General features: G+C 42.5%; 1 protein-coding gene across 1 annotated transcript in view; it reads left to right on the top strand.

The window, feature by feature from the left end:
- LOC144497732 (LIM homeobox transcription factor 1-alpha-like) overlaps positions 1-25063 on the top strand; it is a 228536-nt gene that overhangs the window by 172 nt on the left and 203301 nt on the right. Inside the window, exon 2 of the mRNA XM_078219170.1 lies at positions 434-620. Within this exon, the coding sequence (XP_078075296.1) occupies positions 434-620 (187 nt within the window). The remainder of the gene's footprint in view (positions 1-433; positions 621-25063) is intronic.

The raw sequence follows: 25063 nt of genomic DNA, 5'->3' as shown, positions 1-25063 counted from the left end.
AATGCCCACACATTTCTTCATTCAGAACTCCTTCCCTCTATTCCACTACCTCTATAGTCCTCCATTAATTTAGCTCATTATTTCTCAAGTCTATTCATATGTTTAAATCTCTCCTTTCATTGATGCTTTCATTCCAACCTCTACTCTTCTATTCACTTAGCTCGTTCTCTCCATCGCCATTCACCTTTCTCTGTATCTCGCTTTCTATGTCTCTACCCAATTCTTTATCACTTTCCATTTCCCCACTTTCCATTTCTTCAACTCTTTTTTTTTCATTGTTGTATCTGACACTCTCTGCATACAGACTGACCCCTTCCAGTCTGTGTCTGAGTTCCGATACCAGTGAAAATGGTATCTCGGAGGTGTTACCTGACAGATGGCTGAGCTTGTGGCATTAACAGCTTCACGGATTCCTCCTGTCTTTTCTCTCCAGGGCCCAGTGGAAAGGAAAGGGTGGTATGTGAAGGCTGTGACAGGGTGATCTTAGACCGCTTTCTGCTGAGGGTGAATGACAGCTTTTGGCACGAGCAGTGTGTGCAATGTGCTGGGTGCAGGGAGCCCCTCACCACCACTTGCTACTACAGAGACAAGAAGCTTTACTGCAAACATGACTACGAAAAGTAAGTGAGGAACAATCATCTCATTAAATAATGTAAAATGTACAGACCCCTACCTCCTCCCCCCTGCCTTTAAAGTTGACTTCTGTTCTGATGATTCTCTGCACCCCATCTCCACATACTGTTACCAGATCAAGAAGAACAGGCAGACCATCTGTTGCTAGGTCTCTGACAGTGCTTGCTTGAACCACGGCTGACAGAAGCCTCAAAGGGAGTGACTCCTCTTCCATTGTCCCTCTCTCTGGGAGGGAAGTGGATGACACTTCAGTAAATCGTGGCATGTACTGTGTTTTACCTACCTCTCCCTGTGGTTCCACGTTAAGTACTTCACACGGTCAATGCCCCAATCAGTGCCGTAAAATATGATGAGAAATAATTACCTTGATGGACACTGTATAGAGTTAAACCTGACCATGTGAAGGAATTAACAATGTGTATAACCTGAACCTTGGTTTAAAAAGTAAAGGAGGAAAGCTCTTAGCAGGAGTTGGAACTCCTTTACACTTGCTGCTGTGTTATTTGCGGAGTTTGAGAAATGTTGTGGCTATGCTAGTATTGGAAGATCCAAGAAAAATAATGTTCAATGGGGATTATGGTCTAACGCCAATATTGTTGCATGTTGGTGATGTAGAGAGTTGCGAACAGGATTACAGGTGTTGTGAAATAATAGTATGTCTTGCTCACTGACAGTACAATAAGCCCAGCTACTGGTGTGTGAAATAATGCCAGTATTGGTAAACCTTGTTTGCTAATGATGTTTTTGAGCAGAACTCCATGAATTGCAAAACAATGACTCATGTTGTTCACTACTGTTATCTGTGTACATAACTGCGGAGAATTTATGGTAATTGTTACACTGGTGCATCTACGCACTAATGTCATGTGAAAACAGCTATGAAACGTGTGAAATACTGACAAATGATCCTGAATAATATGGAAGCGAGAAGCAATATTGAAGTAAGTGCATTTAGTAGCGGTACAGTAAACGCAGTATCAAGATGAATGAAATAGTGGTGGAAATTCACTGTTGTGATAACAGGTGCAAGAAGTGTGACATATAGCAGCTTTATGAAATGGGATCTAACACTAATGTTGCTCACTGTAACTTACTAATGAGATTGTGAATGGCTGTAAAGAATGCAATATAGACAGGAGTTCATGTTAAGATGATATTCTTGATGCTCCGCTTTTCTGGATTTTGATGATGTGTAGTAACCTTCACACATTACAATACAAGTAGATCTGTATTGTGTACAGTAACCATATTATATGATATTTTTTAATGGCAGGAGCATCCTATCATGTAACACAGAAATGTAATATTATGTTTCTAACAAGGGGCTGGTTTAAACTGACCCACCCCTTTAAGACCACAATGTCTAATGGCTGTAGCTTCGCACTTGTTGAGGTGAATTAGAGACTGGTTGATGGTTATTTCACACACCACGTAGCTGGGCTGAAAAAGGCCTGTATATTGGCAGTTGCTTGTAGATTCCTGACTTCAGGTCACGAGAAACCAGCGTGAAATGCCTGGCTTTCTTTCTCTTCCATTCATACTTTTTGAAAATGCCTTTTGCCCCTTGGTGTTCAGTTGTGACTTGTTGCTCTTTGATGGAAGTGATTTTTGGAATTAATCAAGTGTGATCATGTGAAGTGTGTGAGTATGTATTGGAGTGAAAATGGCCTTGGGTGATAGGGCCAAAGTGGGTGATATTGAATCAACGACTTCTTTTGCACCACCATTCCTCCCCTGACCTTCATTTCCATTGACTTCAACGGTATAACAGAAACGCGGGGCAGGATATGAAGTGGGCTGCTGATTTCAGGACACTCGCTTTACACTAACGCCCTGAGACCAATTTCATCTTCAATATTTTACATGAAATATAGATAATTGGTTTCAAATGAGAAATGTCCATCGTAGCCCGTTACCTAAGCAATGCATCATGCCACAGTTGAGATGTCGCAGAACCGCATGAGCCAATCCAATGCCACATAAAGGATGCTGCAAACCCCTCTGGTTGCTATTTGCTTCCATTCTTTGTCAATTCCTTCAGCCAAATCCTCTCTAAACAGGACCGCAATAAAATGAGGAAACAATATAACCATACATGTCTGCTACGAGAGGACACAGGTTTAAGGTGCTGGGGGGTAGGGACAGGGGAGATGTTAGGGGTAAGTTTTTCACACAGAGGGTGGTGGGCGAGTGGAATCGGCTGCCGTCAGTGGTGGTGGAGGCGAACTCAATAGAGTCTTTTAAGAGACTCCTGGATGAGTACATGGAGCTTAATAGGATGGAGGGTTATAGGTAGGTCTAGAAGGTAGGGATGTGTTCGGCACAACTTGTGAGGCCGAAGGGCCTGTTTGTGCTGTAGTTTTTCTATGTTTCTTACATTTGGAACAACATAGTTACGGCATAAATATGGCCATTTGGCCCAAATATTCTATCCTGGTGACTCAGTTTACTTTATCCAACAGCATTAGCATAATCTTTTATGTCTTTCTCTCTCTTACTTGTCTACATTCCCCTTAAATGCATCTTTGAATTCTTGTATATGCTTTCTGGAATTGAAACAAAAAATGGAACATTTTAAACTATGCTCTTATAGATCATTCATTCGGCAAGTGTGTGAAAATAAAACAAAAGTTAGGAACAGGGGAAGCTCTTGGACCCAAGAACTGCAGTTAGAAATATTAGCTGCTTCACTTAGCTTGAATAGACTGGACTAACACCAGTCTCCTGAAGCTGGGGCAGCGATATAAAAATATATCAGACGATCTCCGCTTGCTCAGTGATGCCTGAGGGAACAGAAGAGAATCAGGCTCAGCCTTGGTCACCTGAGCGAGAATGCAACCAAAGTCAGCCTTGGACATGACAGCTGCTTCACAGTACAGTGGATGCTTCAAATCAACATGTAAGAAATTTTTTACAACTTAATGTGTACTCCAGCAACTGTGGGTTCAGCAATTGCGGGTTATCATGTACACAATGGAAAAGAGTGTATTTGACGGCAATGTTTAGGAGGAAGTCTTACAAATATTTGAAAGGGAAGAATGTTGAAGGCCAGATGGAAAAGGCAAGGGAATTGAATTTGAAGGGATAGATTTAGTTGCAGAGCCTGTTTAGGTAGAATGGGCCGAATGTTGTAATTTTTGTGATTCCAGGTGTTTGAAATTTTCCTTTCGGCACCCTATTTTTGAAATATCCCTTTGAATTTTAAACCAAAGTTGGGGAACTAATACTTGAGCAATAGATGTGTCAAACATACTCTCTTCTTGAGTATTGCTGAAAAAAGGCACATGTTGTCAAAGCTTTTCACCTTACACTCATCAGGAAAATTTGCAAGCATACCAAACATGAAGGGAATAACAATTTATACTGCATAAGAAAAGAATGCTGATTGGTTGGCAAATGCACTCTGGTTAGTAGAGGTGTTGCACCAGTCAACTGATGACTGCCAAGCTTTGTTTAAATTCATATCAGGCAAGTTGACTCTTATTGGTCAAGGTATTGCCTTGGGAAACATTCAATGGCTGTCACCTATTTTGTTTGGTTGAAAAAGTAGCAATGTATGTGTGTGTTCTTTCAGTCTGCAAAGGACTGGGCCGTGTGCAAATAATCTATGTCGCTTCTAGCATGTGTGAGTGAGCCACATGCACAAGTGAGGAAACCCCATTTGTCCCTTTAAATCTCAGCTGGTGTATTCAACAGTGAGTATACTGCTGACCCTCAGAAGTGTGCATTTTGTAGGTTTTAATTAATACCCAAATGTAAAAGGTTGTACTTTCAGCTGTCGAGAGGTATCAATTTTTGTTTTTGTTTTGTACGAGGAGGCAGCCAGAGACGGGCAGGAGAAGCTACAAACATAATGATTCTTGGATGTCACTGCTTGGAATTTGCACCGGGCTCCTTTCAATCTGCACTTCTGCTGAAGTTGCAGCAGGAGATTGGAAGAGCCTTATAGTAATCTTACCCCTTCTCATCCTTGTCTCAACCTTAAATGACTCATCTCGCACCGCTAAATCTCTTCTGTGACTGTTTGATGTGTTTTCTACTCCAGAGTGTGGGACGGGTTTCTAGGGTATGGGAGTTTCCACCCAGATAGCCGGGCCACCTGAACAGAATTGAACAAAATGTTAATGTTGATGGAATTTTAAATGTAAGTAGGTTGTGCCCATAATCATGTTGCAGCGTTAATTTCCTGTACCTGCAGTGACCAGGGGTCACTGGAAAGCCCTGACCCTGTGTGTTCCTCCTGCTGCTTGCTGCAGTGACTTTAAATTATGTTACGTTCAGCTTAAATGAGTCTGAATTCAGTCAATTACAGCAGAGCAGGACACACCTGCATGGCTTCAATTGACTGCTGCTCACAGGTCTTCGGTACCTAGGGCAGATTAAAGCAGTCAATTGAATCCAATTAAAAAGCAAGACCAAGAGCATTAAATCAATCAACTGAAGAATGGCTCATTTCTTGGCAATCCCACTCTCCTCTGTGATCCTGGATGAAACCCTGTTCCAGTCACAAATGGAAGATGATTGATTATACTGATTCATAAGAGATTTAACATTGAGGCTTAAGTTAATGAATTTGTGCACAATCTGTAGTAACTCATCAAAATGGGTACCGCATAGACTGGGCATCTCTAGCCGGTATTTTAGTTGGTTCGAGGGGAGTGGGCAGGATGGAGAAAGAGTGCAATGTGGTAGATTATGCAGTTTTATTTTGCTTATAAAGCACTGAGGAGCAGTTTTCAAATGGGGATATCAGACTGGCCTCCTTTTCTCCTGCTGTCGGCCCAACGCTCTGTTCGGAACCTATGTTTTGTGCCGCCTTTAGCAGTAGCCAGCTGAAGTTTCAATGGCATTCCAGGTGGTGGCTGAAGTATTCTCCTACAAATACCAGCATTAATTTCTTACTGAGCAGAGCCAAGGCCCATCACCCAGGGTGCCAGAACGGTTGGGAAGTTCATACTATAAGAGGAAGAAGACTTGCAATTCTATGACATTTCTGACATCCTCAGGATATTCCAAAATGTCGGGGACAAGGTGGGCATAAATTCAGTAGCGATCGAGTGTCACCAGGCTTGAGGTTTCCAAAGCTTGTTAATCGAAGGAGGGAGGGAATGCTGAAGGAGGTGACGAGCTCCCTCGTTCTGGGGGGCTGGGGACACCTGTGTCAGAGTGGGTGACAATGCAGTAAGGATTAGTTCTAACACAGCAGGGAAGAAGAGTGTGTGACGAGGAAGGAAGAGAAACCTTGTATTCATGCAGCTCATCACACGACCTCGGTAAGTCTCAAAGATCTTCCCGTCTACCTCAGAGGTACAGTTGCTGATACAATGTAGGAAATGCGGCAGTCAGTTTGTACAAAATAAGGTCCTACAAATAGCAATGTGTTAATGATGATATAATCTTCTTTAGGTGAAGGTTGAGGGATAAATATTAATAATGGGAAAAACTCTGTATACTTTGGGTTATTTTATGTCCACCTGAGAGGGTTGGCAGGGCCTCAGTTTAATGTCTCATCTGAAAAACGGCACCTCTGAAAATGCAGCACCATCTCAGTACTGCACTGGAATGTTGTGTATTTGGAATTTTGGAAGAAATGTGAGGATTTTTGATTTGGTTTATTATTGTCACATATATTGGGATATGGTGAAAAGTATTGTTTCTTGCATGCTACAAAGACAAAACATACCGTTCATAGAGTACATAGAGGAGAAGGAAGGGAGAAAGTGCAGGATATAGTGTTACGGTCACAGCGAGGCTGTAGAGAAAGATCTCATTAATATATGGTAGGTCCATTCAAAAGTCTGATGGCAGCAGGGAAGAAGCTGTTCATGAGTCGGTTGGTACATGATCTCAGACTTTTGTATATTTTTCCGAATGGAAAAAGGTGGAAGAGAGTACATCCGGGGTGTGTGGAGTCCTTGTTTATGCTGGCTGCTTTTCCAAAGCAGCAATGTGTAGAAGGAGTCAATGGGTGGAAGGCTGATTTGCGTGATGGACTGGGCTACATTCACTACCCTTTGTAGTTTCTTATGGTTTTGGTCAGAGCAGGAGCCATACCAAGCTGTGATACATCCAGAAAGGGTGCTTTTTATGGTGCATCTGTGAAAATTGGTGAGAGTCACAGTGGACATGCTGAAGCTCCTTAACGTCCTGAGAAAGTAGAGGTGTTGGTGGGCTTTCTTAATTATAAAAGGAGCATCGAGCAGTGTCACATTTCTGTATAGTAACAAGAAAGGGAAGAAAAGATGCAATGAACAGACGCAAGATGATGCTTCACAGGCAAGTATATCCAGTATAGTTGGAGCTAATGTGTAAAGTACAATCACCTGCAAATGGTTTCTACCTGGTCATCACTTCCTGATGACAATTCTTTCTAAAGAAACTGTCTGCTGGCACATTGATGTATCATAATTCTTTAATAAAATATGATGTTCATTCCATTTTTTGATGGTCTTTGAGGGTTAGTGGCTCTTTTTATTTTGGTGGAAACATTAAAAGAAAGAGCAAATTTGCATTTATCCAGTGCCTTCCTCAACCTCAGGACGTCCTAAAGCACTATGTAGCTAAGGGAGTGCTCTTCAAGTACATAAGTGTGGTCCTTGGCAACCCTTAATGGTCAATGTTGAGGCCTAGTGACCAAGGTCACATTTCATAAGATATTTATAGTGCGTGAGTAAATCCAGTGTGTAGTATACAGATTCCTGCCACATGTCTACTGTGCAGACCTTTTGCTGCTGTTTACAACCTGTGTGGAGAATGGGGTGGAAAGGTTGTTTGCATAAGTCAAGCAGCTTGTGTCTAGTGGTTATAATGATGTTATCAGCTTGAGTGTGAGAATTTATAGACACTCCCTTAAGACCAATAAACTCTACATTAATGCTACAATTAAGCAACCAGTTGGATCGAGCCTGGAGAAGTCAGTCAGTCTGCAAGATGGAGGTGTAATCGGAATATGACCTGCTGTGAAAGAGAATTTGTTCAAAACTAGATTACGGTTGCTCTGCCTTTGTTATTTAACGGTGCACAAATATTGGGAACTGCTGAATGGAAACACCAAAATGGAAGGAAGAATCACAGTAACTGAGAGGAGGCATAACACCGCAAACAGTAAATTAAAAGATATTAAAATGGAAAATCTTGCTGGAATTTTCTAAAGGCTTAAGAAATTGAACTTTTTTAACCTACTGAAACAAATAAAAAAAATTTGTGAAGATAAAAACAGCCGTTTTTTATATGGTATTGGCAGAGATGCATTAAATATTTATCATAATTTCAACTTCAAGGAGAGTGCCTGGTGTTGGATGTAATGAACAAGTTTGAGAGGCACTAGAGAACTAAATGGAAACTGCACTTCTTTCATCTGTAGAGAAAATAGGAGAAACCGCTTTGTTTGTGCGCAACTGAAGAACTCATACTACGACGTTGGTAAACCAAACAGAGTTATGAACAAGGACAGGATAACCTGTGGAAAACCAGATCCTCCTCTGGAGAAAGCTGATATGGGAACAATACCTCCCTTAAATGAAATAATAGAGATGGGTACACAATAAAGATGTAGGAGGCTGTAGAATCTGTGACCCACCCAACGATTCGAAAAGCATGTATGTGGTTAGCACTATTTTTAAGACATTGGGGGGGGGAATTTTCCTGTCCTGCCATGGGAATCGTAGCAGGTGGGGGGAGGGGGAGGACCATGCAAAAGTCCATTGATCTCAGATGGGATTTTCCAATTTTGGGGTGAACACGGCCAAAAAATCCCGTCCCTTGTGTTGTATCTTAGGGGAAATAAGATCACCTGAGAAAATGTAGCTGAGTGGCTCCAGTGCTGGAGATTGGGTCTATTGGTAGTGAATGGAAACAATTAAACTATTTAAATTTTAAAAAATTCATTCATGGGAGGTTGCTGGCTAGGCCAGAATTTATTGCCCATCTCGAATTGCCTTCGAGGTGGTGAGCCACCATCTTGAACCGCGGTAGTCCATGTTGTGTAGTTGCACCCATAGTACTGTTGGGGAAGGAGTTCCAGGATTCTGACTCAGTGAAGGAACGGTGATGTTTTTCCGAGTTAGGATGGCATGTGGCTTGGAGGGGAACTTGCAAGAGGTGGTGTTCCCATGTGTCTGCTGTCTTTGTCCTTCTAGATGGTAATGGTCATGGGTTAGGAAGGTGCTTTCTCAGGAGCCTTGGTGAGTTCCTGCAGTGCAAGCTTCATGTCTGGTCAAGATGGTATATCCCACCCCAGTTATAGGAGGCTCAAGTAAATATGAGTGGGAGAAGTCTTAAGAACAAAAGAAAGAAGGCAGCATTATTCTTAAGGACACAATGTACCAGTTGTCATTTATATTGGTGCATACTAAATTTTCTATATTCCAAATTTAAGTTTTCCACAGGCTGTGGAAAACTTAAATTTGGAATATAGAAAAAAGAACTTGCATTTATAATACACCTTGTGACGTCTTCAGAACATCTCAAAATGTTCTTCAAAACTGAAATTTTGAACTGTGGTCACACTTTTGTGAGGCAGGCAAATGCAGCAGCTAATCTGCACAAGATAACCTCATACAAACAGTGAATGGGCAATGAATCTGTTTTTAATGATGTTGGTTGAGGGAAGAGCATTTGCCAGGACACTGAGAAGCCTCTCTGCTGATCTTTGAAAAAAGGTTTGACCAAAGCACCAGTCAAAACCTCAGTCTGCTGATTTGGCCAAAATATGGTACCTTGCTTGCAATGAAGTTTAGCCTAGATTATACTCTTCGATTGTGGAGCTGAACATCAGAGGCAGGAGTGTTACCTAACGAACAAAACTGGCACCACGGGATACATGTCAGCAAGTAGATTATCTATAACACTGGATCCCAATTGATAAGTGAGCCAGCTGATAAATTAATCAGTGCGGAAAAATGTTGTTTGCACTGAATGTTTTTGTTATGACTGAATGGATAGATTCATTATTGGCGACAAGAATGGTAATTTATTGATTTGACGAGAGTCCAGCCGTCTAATCAGGTCTACCAAATGGGGACATTTCAAACCACCAGGACATTTGTTAAGCAAGATATTTTGTTGACCTCCTTAAGAACTCTGTTATGATCTTGGCATCATACATCCAAAGCAGCTCCTTTAGCATGAGAATGCTAAAGGAGCTGCTAATGAGGAACCAGATTTGAATTGCACTGACCCTTCATAGGCAGGTTTAGAGGATATAAAGTCCTCTCAACTCTCTTCTACAGGGAGAGGAAAACAAAGAGTTGTGCATGCTTGTAATGGCTTGTGTGGAGAAGAGGGAACGACACCTTTGTGGAGGGTGACAGTGAGGTATGGGTGTGAGAGGACAATGGACTGATGTTGAGTGTGAATGTTGGCTGTTTGGATGAGGGTTTTGAGGTGTCTGGAGAGAGAGAAAGCACCTTCCAAACCCACGACCATTGCCATCTAGAAGGACAAAGACAGCAGACACATGGGAACACCACCTCTTGCAAGTTCCCTTCCAAGCCACATGCTATCCTAACTTGGAAATATATCACCGTTCCTTCACTGTCGCTGAGTCAGAATCCTGGAACTCCCTCCCCAACAGCACTCTGGGTGTAACTACACCACATGGACTGCAGCAGTTCAAGATGGTAGCTGCAAGTTGTGTTGTCCTGAGGACTGTTGTGCAGAAGAATGTTGGGAAAGTCAGAATGTGTGGCTTGGCACCTGAAAGTGTTATACCACTCACTTGTCTTAGCCTCCTGAGGTCTCGATACTCCTGTTGCATTGTCTCCAGGGTGGTGGAATCACAGTACTGCTCCTCATATCTGCGCCACTTTGAATCTCCACGTACTTGGTTGGAAAGGTTGGTAAGATCTCCAGGTAAGAGTAAAGGACCTGGGCAGCAGCTTCCCACGTCTTCTCTCCATTCCTGTGCTTGCTGCAACATCAGGTACCCAAGTGCTGCTGAGCTTTTCTGAAACCTGTGTGGTGCTTTAAACAGAAATCCTTTCTCTGACAAAATGGCTGCATCATTCTACTTATCCACCCTCCTTCATTGATTGTAGAGTCCAGAGGTGGGTACTTAATTGAATAAGGCAGCAAGATTCCACCATCAGACTCATTTATTCTATCCAATCTAAGATACCTGTGAGATCATTCTTCAGTCACATGAGAACTGGACTCTTTATTCAGCTATAACTTATATTTATGGATTGTATTGGTCATATTTCATTGAGAAAGAGATTGTGTATGTATGTGTGTGTGTGTGTGTGTGTTCGTGGGTGATTGGGGATGAACAGAGGGGAGGTTAAGCTCATTAATTAAGTGACTTTTACCATTGTGTGTCCAAGTTGATCTGATGAAAGAAGTAAATGCTGCCAGGTGAAACACCCAGATTCATAAAGTGAGAAATAACTTGCATTTATGTAGTACCATTCTTAGGATGTGCCAAAGTGCTTTACAGCCAATGATGTACTTTTGTAATATAGTTAATATTACAATGTAAGAACATTTGGTTGTGCCTTCATATTAGTGTGTGGCTGTATGGCATCACAGAGCACTGGGTTGATGCCATGCCTGGGGTCCATCCATAATTTCCTGGACTGTGTTTACTACCATGGACAGAAACCAATAGCCTTCCAACAGAGAGTGAGAAGGAAAGACTCTCATGCAATTGCCTGATATAAAGAGAAAAAATGGTGCAGAGGGTGGGGTGGATAAGGAGAGTGGATCATCCACTTGCCCACAAAAACTGACACGTGACCACAGTGGGCCAGGAAAGAGGCATGACACTCACCGATGTCAAAAACCAAAGCAGAAGATCATCCCCTCCCAATACCACCTTGAACAAACAGGGACTTTATGAGAAAACACCGAGCATATTGAAAAGCACCTCATTGTAAAGCTTCATTCGCTCTGTCAGTGAACTCAAGTAAAGATGCTGTAGTATCAGTGACTGGGGTCAACACAGTACTTGTTTGTAAGCACAGCCCTCCCTCCAGTCCTCCGTAGGTCTATGGAACAGGTGACAGAGGACCAGCAATGACCAGACAATGCCCTCAGCACATAAGAGCTTCAAACCTGCCGAGCAGCAACATTAAAAAGTAACAAGCGGCAGTGTCATTTGAGCTGGGCAGGTTTGTTTAAGCAGGGTCTGTATTGTCGTTCTGAAGTCTGTGGCATACAGCTGAGCTCCAGTGAGCAAGTCAAGCCTCAAATTTCCCTCTTCACAATGCACCTATTGTCCATTCCCTCCAAAAAAAAACACAGCACAAATCCACTTGAGAAGCTGTAAACAAGCAAATATTGTTCCGAACAAAACCAATTTGTAAATACTTTTGGGGGAAAAATGCCTTTTCATTTTTTTTTTGCGGACAAGGATATGCGCTGGAAAGCCTGCTTCCCGTGTGCTTTTATCATTCCTTATACAACACTTGCTGTGTATTCAAGCAAAGGAAGGCGAAGTGAGGTTTCAAAGAATTTATTTGAAACGCACCTGACACTCTGGCAAGCTGGCATGAATCCAGGTCCAACTTTTGACCCAGAGGGGATGAAGGTCTTTAAGTACATAGCAGCTTTTTCTACCCTGGTTAGGTTTCACAAAGGGGTATATTTAACGTGTGTTTTTAAAGGTCGCCAGAAACGAAAGTGCCTGACAAAGAAATATGCAATTCAATATATTTTTAGTGGCAGTTCTGAGGGCAGTTTTGTGAAAGGGACTCTTTTTTTTTTAGTTTCTTTTACATTGTGCTAGTTTATAGGCCATAAACAGTAGAAGGATTGACCCTTCCAGTAGGGATTTGACAAACATGGAATCATATGTTAAGAGTTGTCAACCTTCCAGGATTGGCTGCAGGACTTGAAGGTTTATGTCCAGGACACTGCTGTGAACAAGCCTGGATAGAAATCCTAGGGACCTTTAAAAATAAATGGTACTCTTTTTATCTTCTTTGAACTACCGTGATTCGAGAAGGCAGACCACCACTACTTTCTTAAGAAAAATTAGCAATGGGCAACAAATGCTGGCATTGTCAGCAATGCTCACATCCAATGAATGAATTAAAAAACTCTTCAGTTTATTAGTTATAGAAATATTGGTGAGGGAGAAATGGTTATTTGACTGAGAGTCAAGAATGATTTAATTAGGTGATGAAGAAATTTTGCACTGTGAAGTTGGCGTGGGAATGTGTTGGGTCTCAAGGCAAGAATGGATGTGTTCAGTAACCAAAGATATGAGTATGGAGGCTGGGCTGTGGGAGGCAGGAGACCATGTGATGAAGCCTCCAGGAACACATCCAATCAGAGTTGACAACCGTACTGTATATGCAGTGTTATTAAACACTTGCCCAGTTCTTAGTCCGTGTTCCAGAGTCTGAAGGAACCCTCATCACCACATTCAAATTGCAACAGAAATGAAAGATTTGCTCTCACCTAGTCTGCCCTGAGTCCCAGGTCCTTTTTAGATGAAGCAACAGTACTGTCACATACTACATCAGAAAAAAATGATAAAGTTTCTCTCAATTCAATCTGGGTTGCAGAGGTGGAAGAAAGGTCTAATTGACACCTCTTGCCATTGGAGACTAAATGGGTTCCAGTGGTAATGGTATGGAGACAGAAGATGATGAGATATGTGACAGTGATCCATCAGAAAGGGCAGAGCGTGCATTTCCCTTATCCTAAAAGCGAATATGTTTTCATCAGATAGAGTATCATTTAATTTTGCCTCCTGAAATTCAAACCTATATTGCAGGATCCAAGTGTCTTCAAATGACACTTTCTCCCCCCCTACCCACCACATAGACACACATCATGCATCCACCTTTGGGACCCCCTCGAGGCACATTGCTTTCCCATGACAATTGGAAAGTGGAGAGGTCCCTCGCTACCAATGGAATGACTAGACTGTCAAACAGCCCTTTCCCTCCTCTCCAATATTCTGATAACTAATTAATGAACCTCTTCAAAGAAAATGTCAAAAAAAAGCATTATTTTTAATTCCCCTGTGACATTTCCACTGGGGTCACTTGCAGCAGTGTCCTGGAGATTAAACTTAAATTCTCAGAGACTGCAGGAGAATCCTGGAAAGTTGGCAACTACACACCTAACCATATTCTTAATCCCAAACCCTCATGGGCAAAATATAATGTAGAAAGTAGAGCAAGTATACTGTACACTCTGCATCACCACCAGGAGGGACCAGGTGGTCGAAAAAGCCTGCCTGAAAACAACTACCTTCTAAGACTCTTTTTCTGGGCATTCAGTGGGTTACAAATGGGGTCTTAGGAGGCCAAAGACAACGCTTCAACTTTCATAGTTGGAACACGAAAATCCATCGCCGTAGAAACAGGTAGTAACTGTGACAAAAGAGATCTGCCGCATGATACTGGATTTGATTGAAAGGCTCCTTTGTGCAAGTTCATTTCCAAAGCATTGAGGAAGATTAAGATAAAACCCACTATATTTCCCTTGTAAGCTGTTTCCTTGCCAGTCCCTCTCTCTCTTTCATAATTATCAGTGTTTTAAAGATGAAAACCACATAGAGGAAACAAACTCCTTGGCAGGCTGTACTTTTCGGTGTGACATGCTTAGTATTATTGGCTAGTTGTTGAGGCAGGATATACAAGGCAGAGTGACGATCAGTTCCACTTTGCTATAGGCGTTCCAAGTGGATAGGCTGCAGGAAAGGATGTCCCGATGCATGGTACATTGGGGAGACCATGCAGATGCTACGACAACGGATGAATGAACACCGCTCGACAATCACCAGGCAGGAGTATTCTCTTCCTGTTGGGGAACACTTCAGCAGTCACGGGCATTCAGCCTCTGAGCTTCGGGTAAGCGTTCTCCAAGGCGGCCTTCACGACACACGACACCGCAGAGTCGCTGAGCAGAGACTGATAGCCAAGTTCCGCACACATGAGGACGGCCTCAACCGGGATCTTGGGTTCATGTCTCACTATCTGTAACCCCCACAACTTGCTTGGGCTTGCAAAATCACACTAACTGTCCTGGCTGGAGGCAATACACATCTCTTTAACATGTGCTTAACCCTCTCTCCACTCACATTGTCTGTACTTTTAAGACTTGATTGCCTATAAAGGCTCGCATTCCAACCATTATCTTGTAAATTGAGTTTATGTCTTTATATGCCCTGTTTGTGAACACGACTCCCACTTGCCTGATGAAGGAGCAGCACTCCAAAAGCTTGTGGCTTGTGCTACCAAATGAACCTGTTGGACTTTAACCTGGTGTTGTGAGACTTCTGACTACACTAAATTCCTCATAGAGGGTGTGATTTGTGACTTTGACAAGAGTATTTTGGTTCTGTGACAGGGTGGAAACCCAATTGGAGGGATTCAAACATGGGATTCCAGGAAAGATGGGCATGACTTTGAGAGGCGACAAGATGTTCAAGAACTTTGGAAAGCAAATGGATGTTGAAGATGGGGATGTAGTATGCAAGGGTGGAGAGGTCAGTTCAGAACTGGCGCAACCACTGGGCAAACTAGATAGTCACTGAGAGTGGTAGAATTTGTTGGGGAATGAGGAATGTGTGGCAAAAAACCAAATTAACTATTCATGAAACTACATAAGTAAACAAATAAGCTTTAAATCTACTGGATATACATTATACTGAGATTCCAGATTTCCATGTTTTTACATTGCAGTCTTTTCCAAAATTTCATATGATATTCTTCATTCTGTGTACATGACAGTTTTACAAATTTGTTCACAACATGACTACCCCAAAACTATGAACCCAGTAAATAAATTTGTCTGTACAGCATGCAAGAAACAATACTTTTCACTGTATGTTAATATACGTGACAATAATAAATCAAATCAAATAATATCAAGGTGTGCAATTTAATCTGGCCCACTCTATCATAATGGTTATTGATTGAGTAAATTACACATAAGATCATCCAGCAACTGTTGCAGGAATACATCTTATTAAATCATGTGAGTTATATTACACAGTGTGCATTTCTTCAGGTCCATATCCTGTGGTTAAGTGTGGAACATTGAGAATGTACAATCAGTATCATAATATTCTCCCTTTACATGTAAAATAAATCTCAGATTATAAATGCAAATATTTACTCATACTAATGCACAATATTTATTTTCAAAAGTTAATTGTGTAGGGGAAGGGGGACCCAAGACTGAAGGTTCACCTAGGGAGCCGAATCATACAGTGCAGAAAGAGGCCATTCGGCCCATCGAGTCTGCACCAACCACAATCCCACCCAGGCCTTATCCACATATCCACCCACTAACCCCCTCTAACCTACGCATCCCGGGACACTAAGTGGCAATTTAGAATGGCCAATCAACCTAGCCCGCACATCTTTGGACTGTGGGAGGAAACCGGAGCACCCGGAGGAAACCCGCGCAGATACAGGGAGAATGTGCAAACTCCACACAGACAGCGACCTGAGCCGGGATTCGAACCCAGGTCCCTGGAGCTATGAAGCAGCAGTGCTAACCACTGTGCTACCGTGCCGCCCAATGTTCTTGCATTGGCCGTGGGTCAATGGTTAATAGAATCATAGAATCCCTACAGTACAGAAGGAGGCCATTCAGCCCATCAAATCTGTCCTGACCACAATCCCACCGAGGCCCTATTCCTGTGACTCCACACATATAATCTGTTGCATTCTGGTTTGGGGCCAGTAATTGTTTTGTTTAAAGTGCACAAAATTTGAAATCCCAGTTACTCACTGGGAGAATAAAGACACAAGATTCCATGATTTTGAACAAATAAAATAAACTTTATCGTACAAAGTAAAACAATATACAATATCTATCTTGTATTCTAACCTTTAGAATTTATACAAGGTAAATATGAATTAACAAGCAAACTGTGGTCAAACAAGGTACTAACATGGATTGACGATTGGCTGTCAGACAGAAGGCAGAGAGTTGGGATAAAAGGTTCTTTCTCAGAATGGCAACCGGTGACAAGTGGTGTCCCGCAGGGTTCAGTGTTGGGGCCACAGCTGTTCTCTTTATATATTAACGATCTAGATGACGGGACTGGGAGCATTCTGGCCAAGTTTGCCGATGATACAAAGATAGGTGGAGGGGCAGGTAGTATTGAGGAGGTGGGGAGGCTGCAGAAAGATTTAGACAGTTTAGGAGAGTGGTCCAAGAAGTGGCTGATGAAATTCAACGTGGGCAAGTGCGAGGTTGTACACTTTGGAAAAAAGAATAGAGGCATGGACTATTTTCTAAACGGTGACAAAATTCATAATGCTAAAGTGCAAAGGGACTTGGGAGTCCTAGTCCAGGATTCTCTAAAGGTAAACTTGCAGGTTGAGTCCGTAATTAAGAAAGCAAATGTAATGTTGTCATTTATCTCAAGAGGCTTGGAATACAAAAGCAGGGATGTACTTCTGAGGCTTTATAAAGCACTGGTTAGGCCCCATTTGGAGTACTGTGAGCAATTTTGGGCCCCACACCTCAGGAAGGACATACTGGCACTGGAGCGGGTCCAGCGGAGATTCACACGGATGATCCCAGGAATGGTAGGCCTGACATACGATGAACGTCTGAGGATCGTGGGATTATATTCATTGGAGTTTAGGAGGTTGAGGGGAGATCTGATAGAAACTTACAAGATAATGAACGGCTTAGATAGGATGGACGTAGGGAAGTTGTTTCCATTAACAGGGGAGACTAGGACGCGGGGGCACAGCCTTAGAATAAAAGGGAGTCACTTTAGAACAGAGATGAGGAGAAATTTCTTCAGCCAGAGAGTGGTGGGTCTGTGGAATTCATTGCCACAGAGGGCTGTGGAGGCCGAGACGTTGAGCGTCTTCAAGACAGAAATTGATAAATTCTTGATTTCTCGAGGAATTAAGGGCTATGGGGAGAGAGCGGGTAAATGGAGTTGAAATCAACCATGATTGAATGGTGGAGTGGACTCGATGGGCCGAATGGCCTTACTTCCGCTCTTATGTCTTATGGTCTTATGGTCTTAAACACACCGCATTGCGCATTAATGACAGACCAGGCCAGGATGCATCTATGGATTTCACAGCAACCCACCCAGACATCAGTTACCATGGTGAATCACAAAATCTGTTAAAACACTATCTCCCTCCCTACGGATTTCGACTCTACACTTTCAATGACTGAATTCTCTCAAAAGTCATTCCAACTCAGATTTCCTCAATGACTGCCTCAATCTCTCCTCCTGAGACTATATTCCATGGAATTCACAAAGCTACACTCCTGCCTCTATTTACCAGCACAATACCAACTCTTTTGCAACCCACTAGCTTCGCTAAGCCCCTGAGTTTCTCCAAACTCTAATCTCCCAGCTGCACCAAGTTATAACTGGCTTTTAGGACTTCTCTGAGCCCTGACTGCCCTCATGGAACCCGTGACCTTTCCGTCACCTTCTCAATTCCTAGAATTTTTCTGAGTCCTAACTGTCTGGAGCCTGCAAACAGTTCCTGGGACTACTCTGTTAGCTGCAAACCACATGAGATCAAAACTGCAACCAACTGCTGCACCAATGGCTCCTAGGCCTTCTTCATGCCCTGACAGTCTGAAATCTACTAAAAGCAGCATCCTTCAGGTATATCCTCTTCCCCTGCTGCAGAACATTCCAATCAATTGTACCACGTAAATTCCACACATCTCCATGACAATGGAGACTTTCAGGGTTCACTGAGTGCTTTTTAAACTAATTTAACTCCCAAAACAAAACATCTCCTTGGACTGCACCTCTTTGCAAGCAGTGTAGACATCACGTCTCCAGCTAAGTGAAGTTCACCTGCTGTCTTAGAGTCTTTTCATTCTAGCCGTTAACCCCTCAAGTTGACATGGGCCTGACCTTTCCAGTGTAATAGACTCCATCCTGCCTTGGTCGCAACTATCCATTTTTCTACAGTTAAAATGTAATCTTCGCAAAATTAAACATTATATGAAGCATGAACTGGATATTTCAGCAGTTTGTAACATAAAGTTCACTGCAGCTGGATAGTGAGGCCGAACCTTTCATCTCTACGCCACCACTTAAGCAAACTTACTGTCCTGTTCGATGGCTTCTCTTTGGGGTGCTGCAACTCAATGAATGTGGGATAATGGGTCCCAGGTCCCTGCCTGCATTTCTTGATTTACAGTGACACCACAGCAGACAGTTGACCCAGTTGAGTGAGACAGTTCTCCACAGGAAGATGCAAAGCACACATGCAGAACCAACAGTTCAAATGAATTCTGTTCATTCGATTCAGCATCCTTTCACTTGTTCTGTGGAATCTCGCTGAACACTGCCTGGTACTTGTCATTCTTCTATTACCTTTGTTAAGAAAAAGAAAGGGGAAAGAAATAACACTGAATTGCAGCTTGGAAAACGTCCCTAGCTGGGATTGTTACGAACAGATAATAATCGGGGGCACAAGGAGCAGTTTATCGGAGAAAGCGGAGGGGTTGCTCCAGTGTTATGAATGGCACTGCCTGAAATAAAAGGTTAAGCACCCTCGTGCTCCTCCTGCTCAAGCCTCAACATGAAAGCATTTTGGTTTAAATACCTGACCCCACTGTTCACTTAGTCAGAAACAGCAAACCATTCTTTCTTTCAATGATGTTTGCTAACTACAGTAGTAACTGCTGCTCTGTAAACTCTGAGCCAACAAAGATATAAATGTCAAGATTGCTAACTTGCTCATGGAATCTCCACAGATGCATCATCTCTCGGCCAACTTCTCTGAACCAAAGGACTATTAATCTGAGGTATTCCTGTCATAATTCTTACCAACAGGTGTGTGCAGCACAAAGAGATGGTTGTACAGAGTAATGATGCGAATTTGGACTTTGTTTTCCCCCAGCACCATCACTATCTCTACAGTCAGTCAAGACATCTATATATCCAGGGAAGTTACTGTAGCTTATCGAGTGCATTCCAATGGAACCAGTTCTGTACAATTTTCTAGCTCCTAGTTCTGTGGCCAGACCTCCTTTGCTCCATTTCTAATGGAGGGACAGTTGAAAATACTTGCTTCTTGGGTGACCTCCAGAGAAAGAATGATGTGCAAGCAATCTTGAGCATGTATGTTTGTATGAATATCTCCAAAACTCAGTGGGTAAATGTTACACTTGCCCTGCCTGAACCACCCATTGAGTGATACTGGGACAGCTGCTGTGATTTGCTTCAGTGTTCATGCATTCCTGGTCTTTTAGTTTGTGCCTCACTGTTTGAAAGTGCCCCTCATTTCGGAGCAGCACAGGATTAGATTCTGCTGTAATGCTCGGCTGCCTCAAATAATACACAAAAGGTGGCAACTCGGGCAAGGAAGGATGGTGCTGATGTAGTGAACTGTTGCCCAGGATGCCACGGCTGCCTTTGGTAGAGGACAGAAGAAGGGAAATAAAAGTTAGAGAACACTTTATTTGCTCGCTGTCCATCACCTGCACCGCTCTGTAATTGTCGAGTTTCCCTGATGGGTGGGAATATAGGGCAGAATGTTGCAATGTTGGGCTATTTGCTTAGGCTGAGCACTTTCCTTGTGCTTGGCCTAAGACAATCAGGGCTGGTGCTAGAGTTGTCAGTATTTGGATACAAGGAGGCAGTGCCCTTGATACATGACAGTCCTTTTCCCCAAGGTGAGGCTGCTGTTCATGCTGTGCTGAGATTTCCAATGGCTGTGGGTTCTTCCTTTATGGTGTCAGGAATAGGTCACAAATGGTGAGGTTGTAATCTTGAATTTCTTTTCTCAAAAACCTCATCCTTTTTTATGTCGATCTGTTCAAATCAATGAGTTGGTTGCATCAGCTCATTGGGTGGTATTCTCATCTCCTAGTCCGAATGTTGTGGCTGCTTTTACACTGTACCTGAGACACACCTCAGCCCTGAAATAAGAGAAGACTTTGGTGGTAATGCCGATGAATAAGAAGATGTCTTTATGAAATAAAGAAAAAAGTCTTACATCTATATAATGGGTGGGATTTTTCTGCCCGCTGTGCTGGTCCGGTAGCATAGCAGGGTGGAAGTATGAGTGCAAGGCGAGGTCCGTAGGAGCAGGAGGAAGGAAGGTGGGAACTCTGCATCGGGGTTGGGGTCAGCAATTGGTGGAGGGTGGCGATCGGTGGGTGGGTATCCATGCAGAGGAGAGGGTGGCAGCATACACAGTATACTGGGAGAGCAGGGAACCTGCACAATGGCGCTCCGAGCAGTCTGCAGCCGGCTTCCTGGCATGAATAGGCTCCGCCCACTCCCCCGGGAGGAATCACATTATAGTTTCTTGTATTGTACAGAGTGCCGCAAATTACCACCACTTGCTCCACCTTACTGGATACCCCTCTTGACACTTAGAATTTTTCTGAGAAGCCTAAATGTTTTTCACAACCTCAGGACGTCCCAAAAATGCTTTGCAATGAATGAAATCCTTTGATATGTATTAACAGTTGTAATAAAGGAGATATGTCACATGGTTTGCTAATATCACAACTTCAACCTTGCCATTTGCCTGATTGTAGCAGTAACTTCCACATTCAGATATTTAGGCATGGGCAGCTGGCTATCAATGATGGCAGAGACACGAGGAGACTCACTCCAGGTCTAGCTGTTGACATTTAGTTTGTCTTTCTGAGGTTTTTTAATTCCTGACTGGAGAACACTCGGACCCTGTCCCACCAGAACCTCTGCCTCTGCTTTGGAGGGTAGGAGGCCCCGCTTCCAGGCATTTGCCAATGACCTCTTTGTCCAGCCGTGTGATAGCATCTGCTTGGTGCCCCCTCGCTCAGCATGCTTCAGATTGTGAACTGAGCAAAATAGAAGGGAGGGTCAATCGTGTGACCCATGCTCCATGGGCCCACTTGTTTGTATGCAAACACTGGGCCAGAGGATCAGCTCTATAGAGCCAGAGAGCTAAAATGTTATTATAACTCAGTGCCTGGGGATGAATGGAAAAACATCTGGGACCCAGACGGCTCAATTTATTCAATACGCAATCCCTGTTCAAGAGATTTCAGAATGGGTAGTAAGAGGCAGCTTACATGAGACACTAGGGAGCATTAAAGCAGCATGCACACTCTTATTAACACTCAGAAAATAGACTTGCTTTGGTTATTTTATTTGAAAGAACACTAACCCTGCCTCTGTTGTACAAACAGAACACACAACAGGAAGCAATAAGCCTCATGTGGTCTGGAGGTTAGAAAGACTCGCCTCTGACCCAGTATTTCCCAATCATCAGGTTATTCCTACATGCTTTCCCTGTGCTTTCATTTCCCAAGTTTCCTATCATCTCCTCCAGGCACTGATTCTTGCTGGGGTATGATTTCATCTAAGTGCTGATTTGAATGCGTGTATATTGATAGTGAGTGTCAACAGGACATCTAACCTTCAGACTCTGCCCTTCCCCACCATCCAGGAGGAGCTGTAAGATGGCAAAAAGAAGCAGGATCCCTGGCAGATTTATATTTTCTCCCTGTTATGACCTAGTGGCCCTTCCCTTACCTGCTGCCCCCAATTGCCCCACTGGCTGGAACTTGGTAACCTGGGACAATTTTGAATATATGACTTTGATCTACGCTAAGCAGTACCTTTACCTGTTCGGCATTTGGAGAGTTTCTCATTATCTATATGGTCCACTCCAATTTGCCCAATGAATAATTCCAGAAATTCTGCCTCTCTTACACTTGAACATTTTAGGTGCCAGACTTTGTGTAAAGAGCCGCTTCTTAATATCAGTCCTGAACTTACCTTTTTCCACTTTACACCTGTAACCCACTATTATTTGTGATTTAATGTTAAATTGTCTTCTGGATTAATCTGATCTACATCACTGTCAATTTATCAATGAGCTCCCCTCTTAGGCACCTCTGTGGAAGATTGAGGAATCCAAGTTTTTCTTGCCTTTGTATTTAAAGTTAAATTGCATAATATTCAGACCACTTTACTTGTTTCTGCTTCGTTTTATTGTTTGTCATCTTAGGATCATTGTTTCTTTTGCTGTTGCTTTACATTCCTTCCTTTCTTTCATTCATTCAACGTATTTCATTTGTTTCCCTCACACTCTCGTACTCTCTCCAATGAGACAGTCAGACCCTGACACCACAGACCCCTGTATGAAGCTTGCTGTGTTTTACCCAGTATGACGGCCGCATCCACTTGCAATGCCTTGGCCTTTGAGAGAATCTTGTTGGGCCTATTGGAAGCTTATGTGACAGAAAAGAAACACAAACATGTAGAAAAACATTGGAACAGAAAATTCATTAGTGTGGTCACAAGATCACAAACTAAATCCTAAAGCTTTGGTATCAATCGAACTTGTTACTTTATGTCACGAATCAATTCTATCATTCCCCTCTGCCAATTCATTCTGTTGTTCTATTTCATTCCACTACTTTATTTCACCAGTTCCTTCCTTTAATCTAGTCGCGAACCATACGATTCTATAATTTATCTCAATCATCCTTTGCAACACAGCATAATGAGGCTGACAATTGTTACTGAGAAAGACATAAGACAAAGAGTGAAGTAGTGAATTGGAAAAAAGCAGATTTCGAGGGATTGAGGATGGAAGATAAACCGGAAAAAGAATTTGACAAAGACATCGGGCAACAGTGGGAAATACTTTAATCAATTGAGCCCAGAAGAAAAATATTTGTTCTAAAAAGTGGGGAAAAAACTAACCAATAATGAATCGAAGTGGATGGATTTTGAGGCAAGGTCAAATTAAAACCAAAGTAAAAGACAACAATGGAAAGAACGACAAAAAGGAATATGTAGAGTCTACAAAAAGTCAAAGAAAGAAAGAAAAGATGATGTAGAAGATTAAATTATCAAGGAATATAAAACAAAATATTATTCTCCAGACACATTAATAACAGAAGAAAAATCAGGATAGGGATAGCGCCACTAAGGGGTGCTCAAGCTAAACTCACAGGTAACGGCAGTGAAATGGCAGAAATATTAGATAATTAATTTGCCTCAATATTTATCAGGATAATTAACATGTTGGGCATGCCAGTCAAAGAAAGAGGTCAAAAATGATGTAAAGACATTTAAACAGAATGGTGTAGGGAGATAATTGGTGAACTATTCAGATTTCGAGAGGATGAAATCATTGGGCCGGATGCATTGCATCTGTGCATGTTAAAAAACATTGGGGAAAGATAACAGAGGCACTATTATATCATAGAATCCCTACAGTGCAGAAGAGGCCATTCAGCCTATCAAGTCCGCACTGACTCTCTGACAGAGTATCTTACCCATGCCCGCTTCCCTGCCCTAACCCCTTAACCCCACACATATCCCATGGCCAATCCACCTTTAATTTTATTGCAGTGTTAATGTAAATCTACTTGTGACACTAATGAATAAGCTTAAACTTTAAACCTAATGTGCACATCTTTGGAGGAAACTGGAATACCTGGAGGAAACCCACAGACAGTCACCCAAGGCTGGAATTGGAGCCGGGTTCCTGGAGCTGTGAGGCAGCAGTGCCATCAAGCTGCTCTCTTTTATATACATGTAAAAACTCATCACAAAATAGGAAATGGTGACAGAGGAATGGTGCACATCAAATGTAACTCCTTCATTTGAAAATTGAGTTAGAACAGGGATCTATTGACCAGTTTGTTTGATATCAATGGTGTGAAAGAAAATGGAATCTTTACACAAAGATGTAACTAAAAAATATCTAGGATTGGAATTTTCTTCTGGGGGTGGGAAGCAGGAGTTCAGACTGTTTCCGAATCCTGAATTCCACACCCTCCCCCCAAGGAGAAAACATTTGGATTTTGGGATTCTGACAGAAGTGGCCCCCTAATTGGCATGGAGATGGGTTTTGTGCCCAGTTATGGGCAGCTGATGGACGCTTGAAGCTGGAGAGAGGGCAGATAGGAGATCTTTCAGCTTGAGAGGAGCAACAGGTTGCAGTAAAGGGGTAAGTAACTGAGAGCATGGGTGGGGAGAGAATAGAGCCAATGTTTCGGGTCTAGATGACCCTTCGTCAGAGCTCATGGGTCATCTAGACTCAAAACATTGGATCTATTCTCTCCCCACACATGCTGTCAGACCTGCTGAGATTTTCCAGCATTTTCTGTTTTTGTTTCACAGTATTTTATTTTACCCATTATGCCAGCCTGTTCCTTATCTACAAGTTCTGAAGAAGAGTCATTTGACTCAACACGTTAACTCTCTTTCTCTCACCACAGATATGTCAGACCTGCTGAGCTCTTCCAGCACTTTCTGTTTTATTTTACAATGTACTCCATAGATTACTCTTCAGGTAGCCCTAACAGCAGAACAGAATTGTAAATGTTTGGGAAGTGGTACACCACATGAATTGGTACTGGGACCACTGGGTACTCGCAATGTACAATAACTATCTGGATTTGGGAATTGAAAATGCAAATTTACAATTTACCGATGACACTAAATTGAGGGATGCAGTTAACTCAAAGGAAAAAGTACAAGAAGACACTGATAAGCCAGCAG

The sequence above is a fragment of the Mustelus asterias genome, chromosome 8 (assembly GCF_964213995.1).
Source record: "Mustelus asterias chromosome 8, sMusAst1.hap1.1, whole genome shotgun sequence".
Classification (NCBI taxonomy): domain Eukaryota; kingdom Metazoa; phylum Chordata; class Chondrichthyes; order Carcharhiniformes; family Triakidae; genus Mustelus; species Mustelus asterias.
The sequence above is the reverse complement of the archived record's forward strand: the minus strand, read 5'-3'. Positions and strand labels throughout refer to the sequence as shown.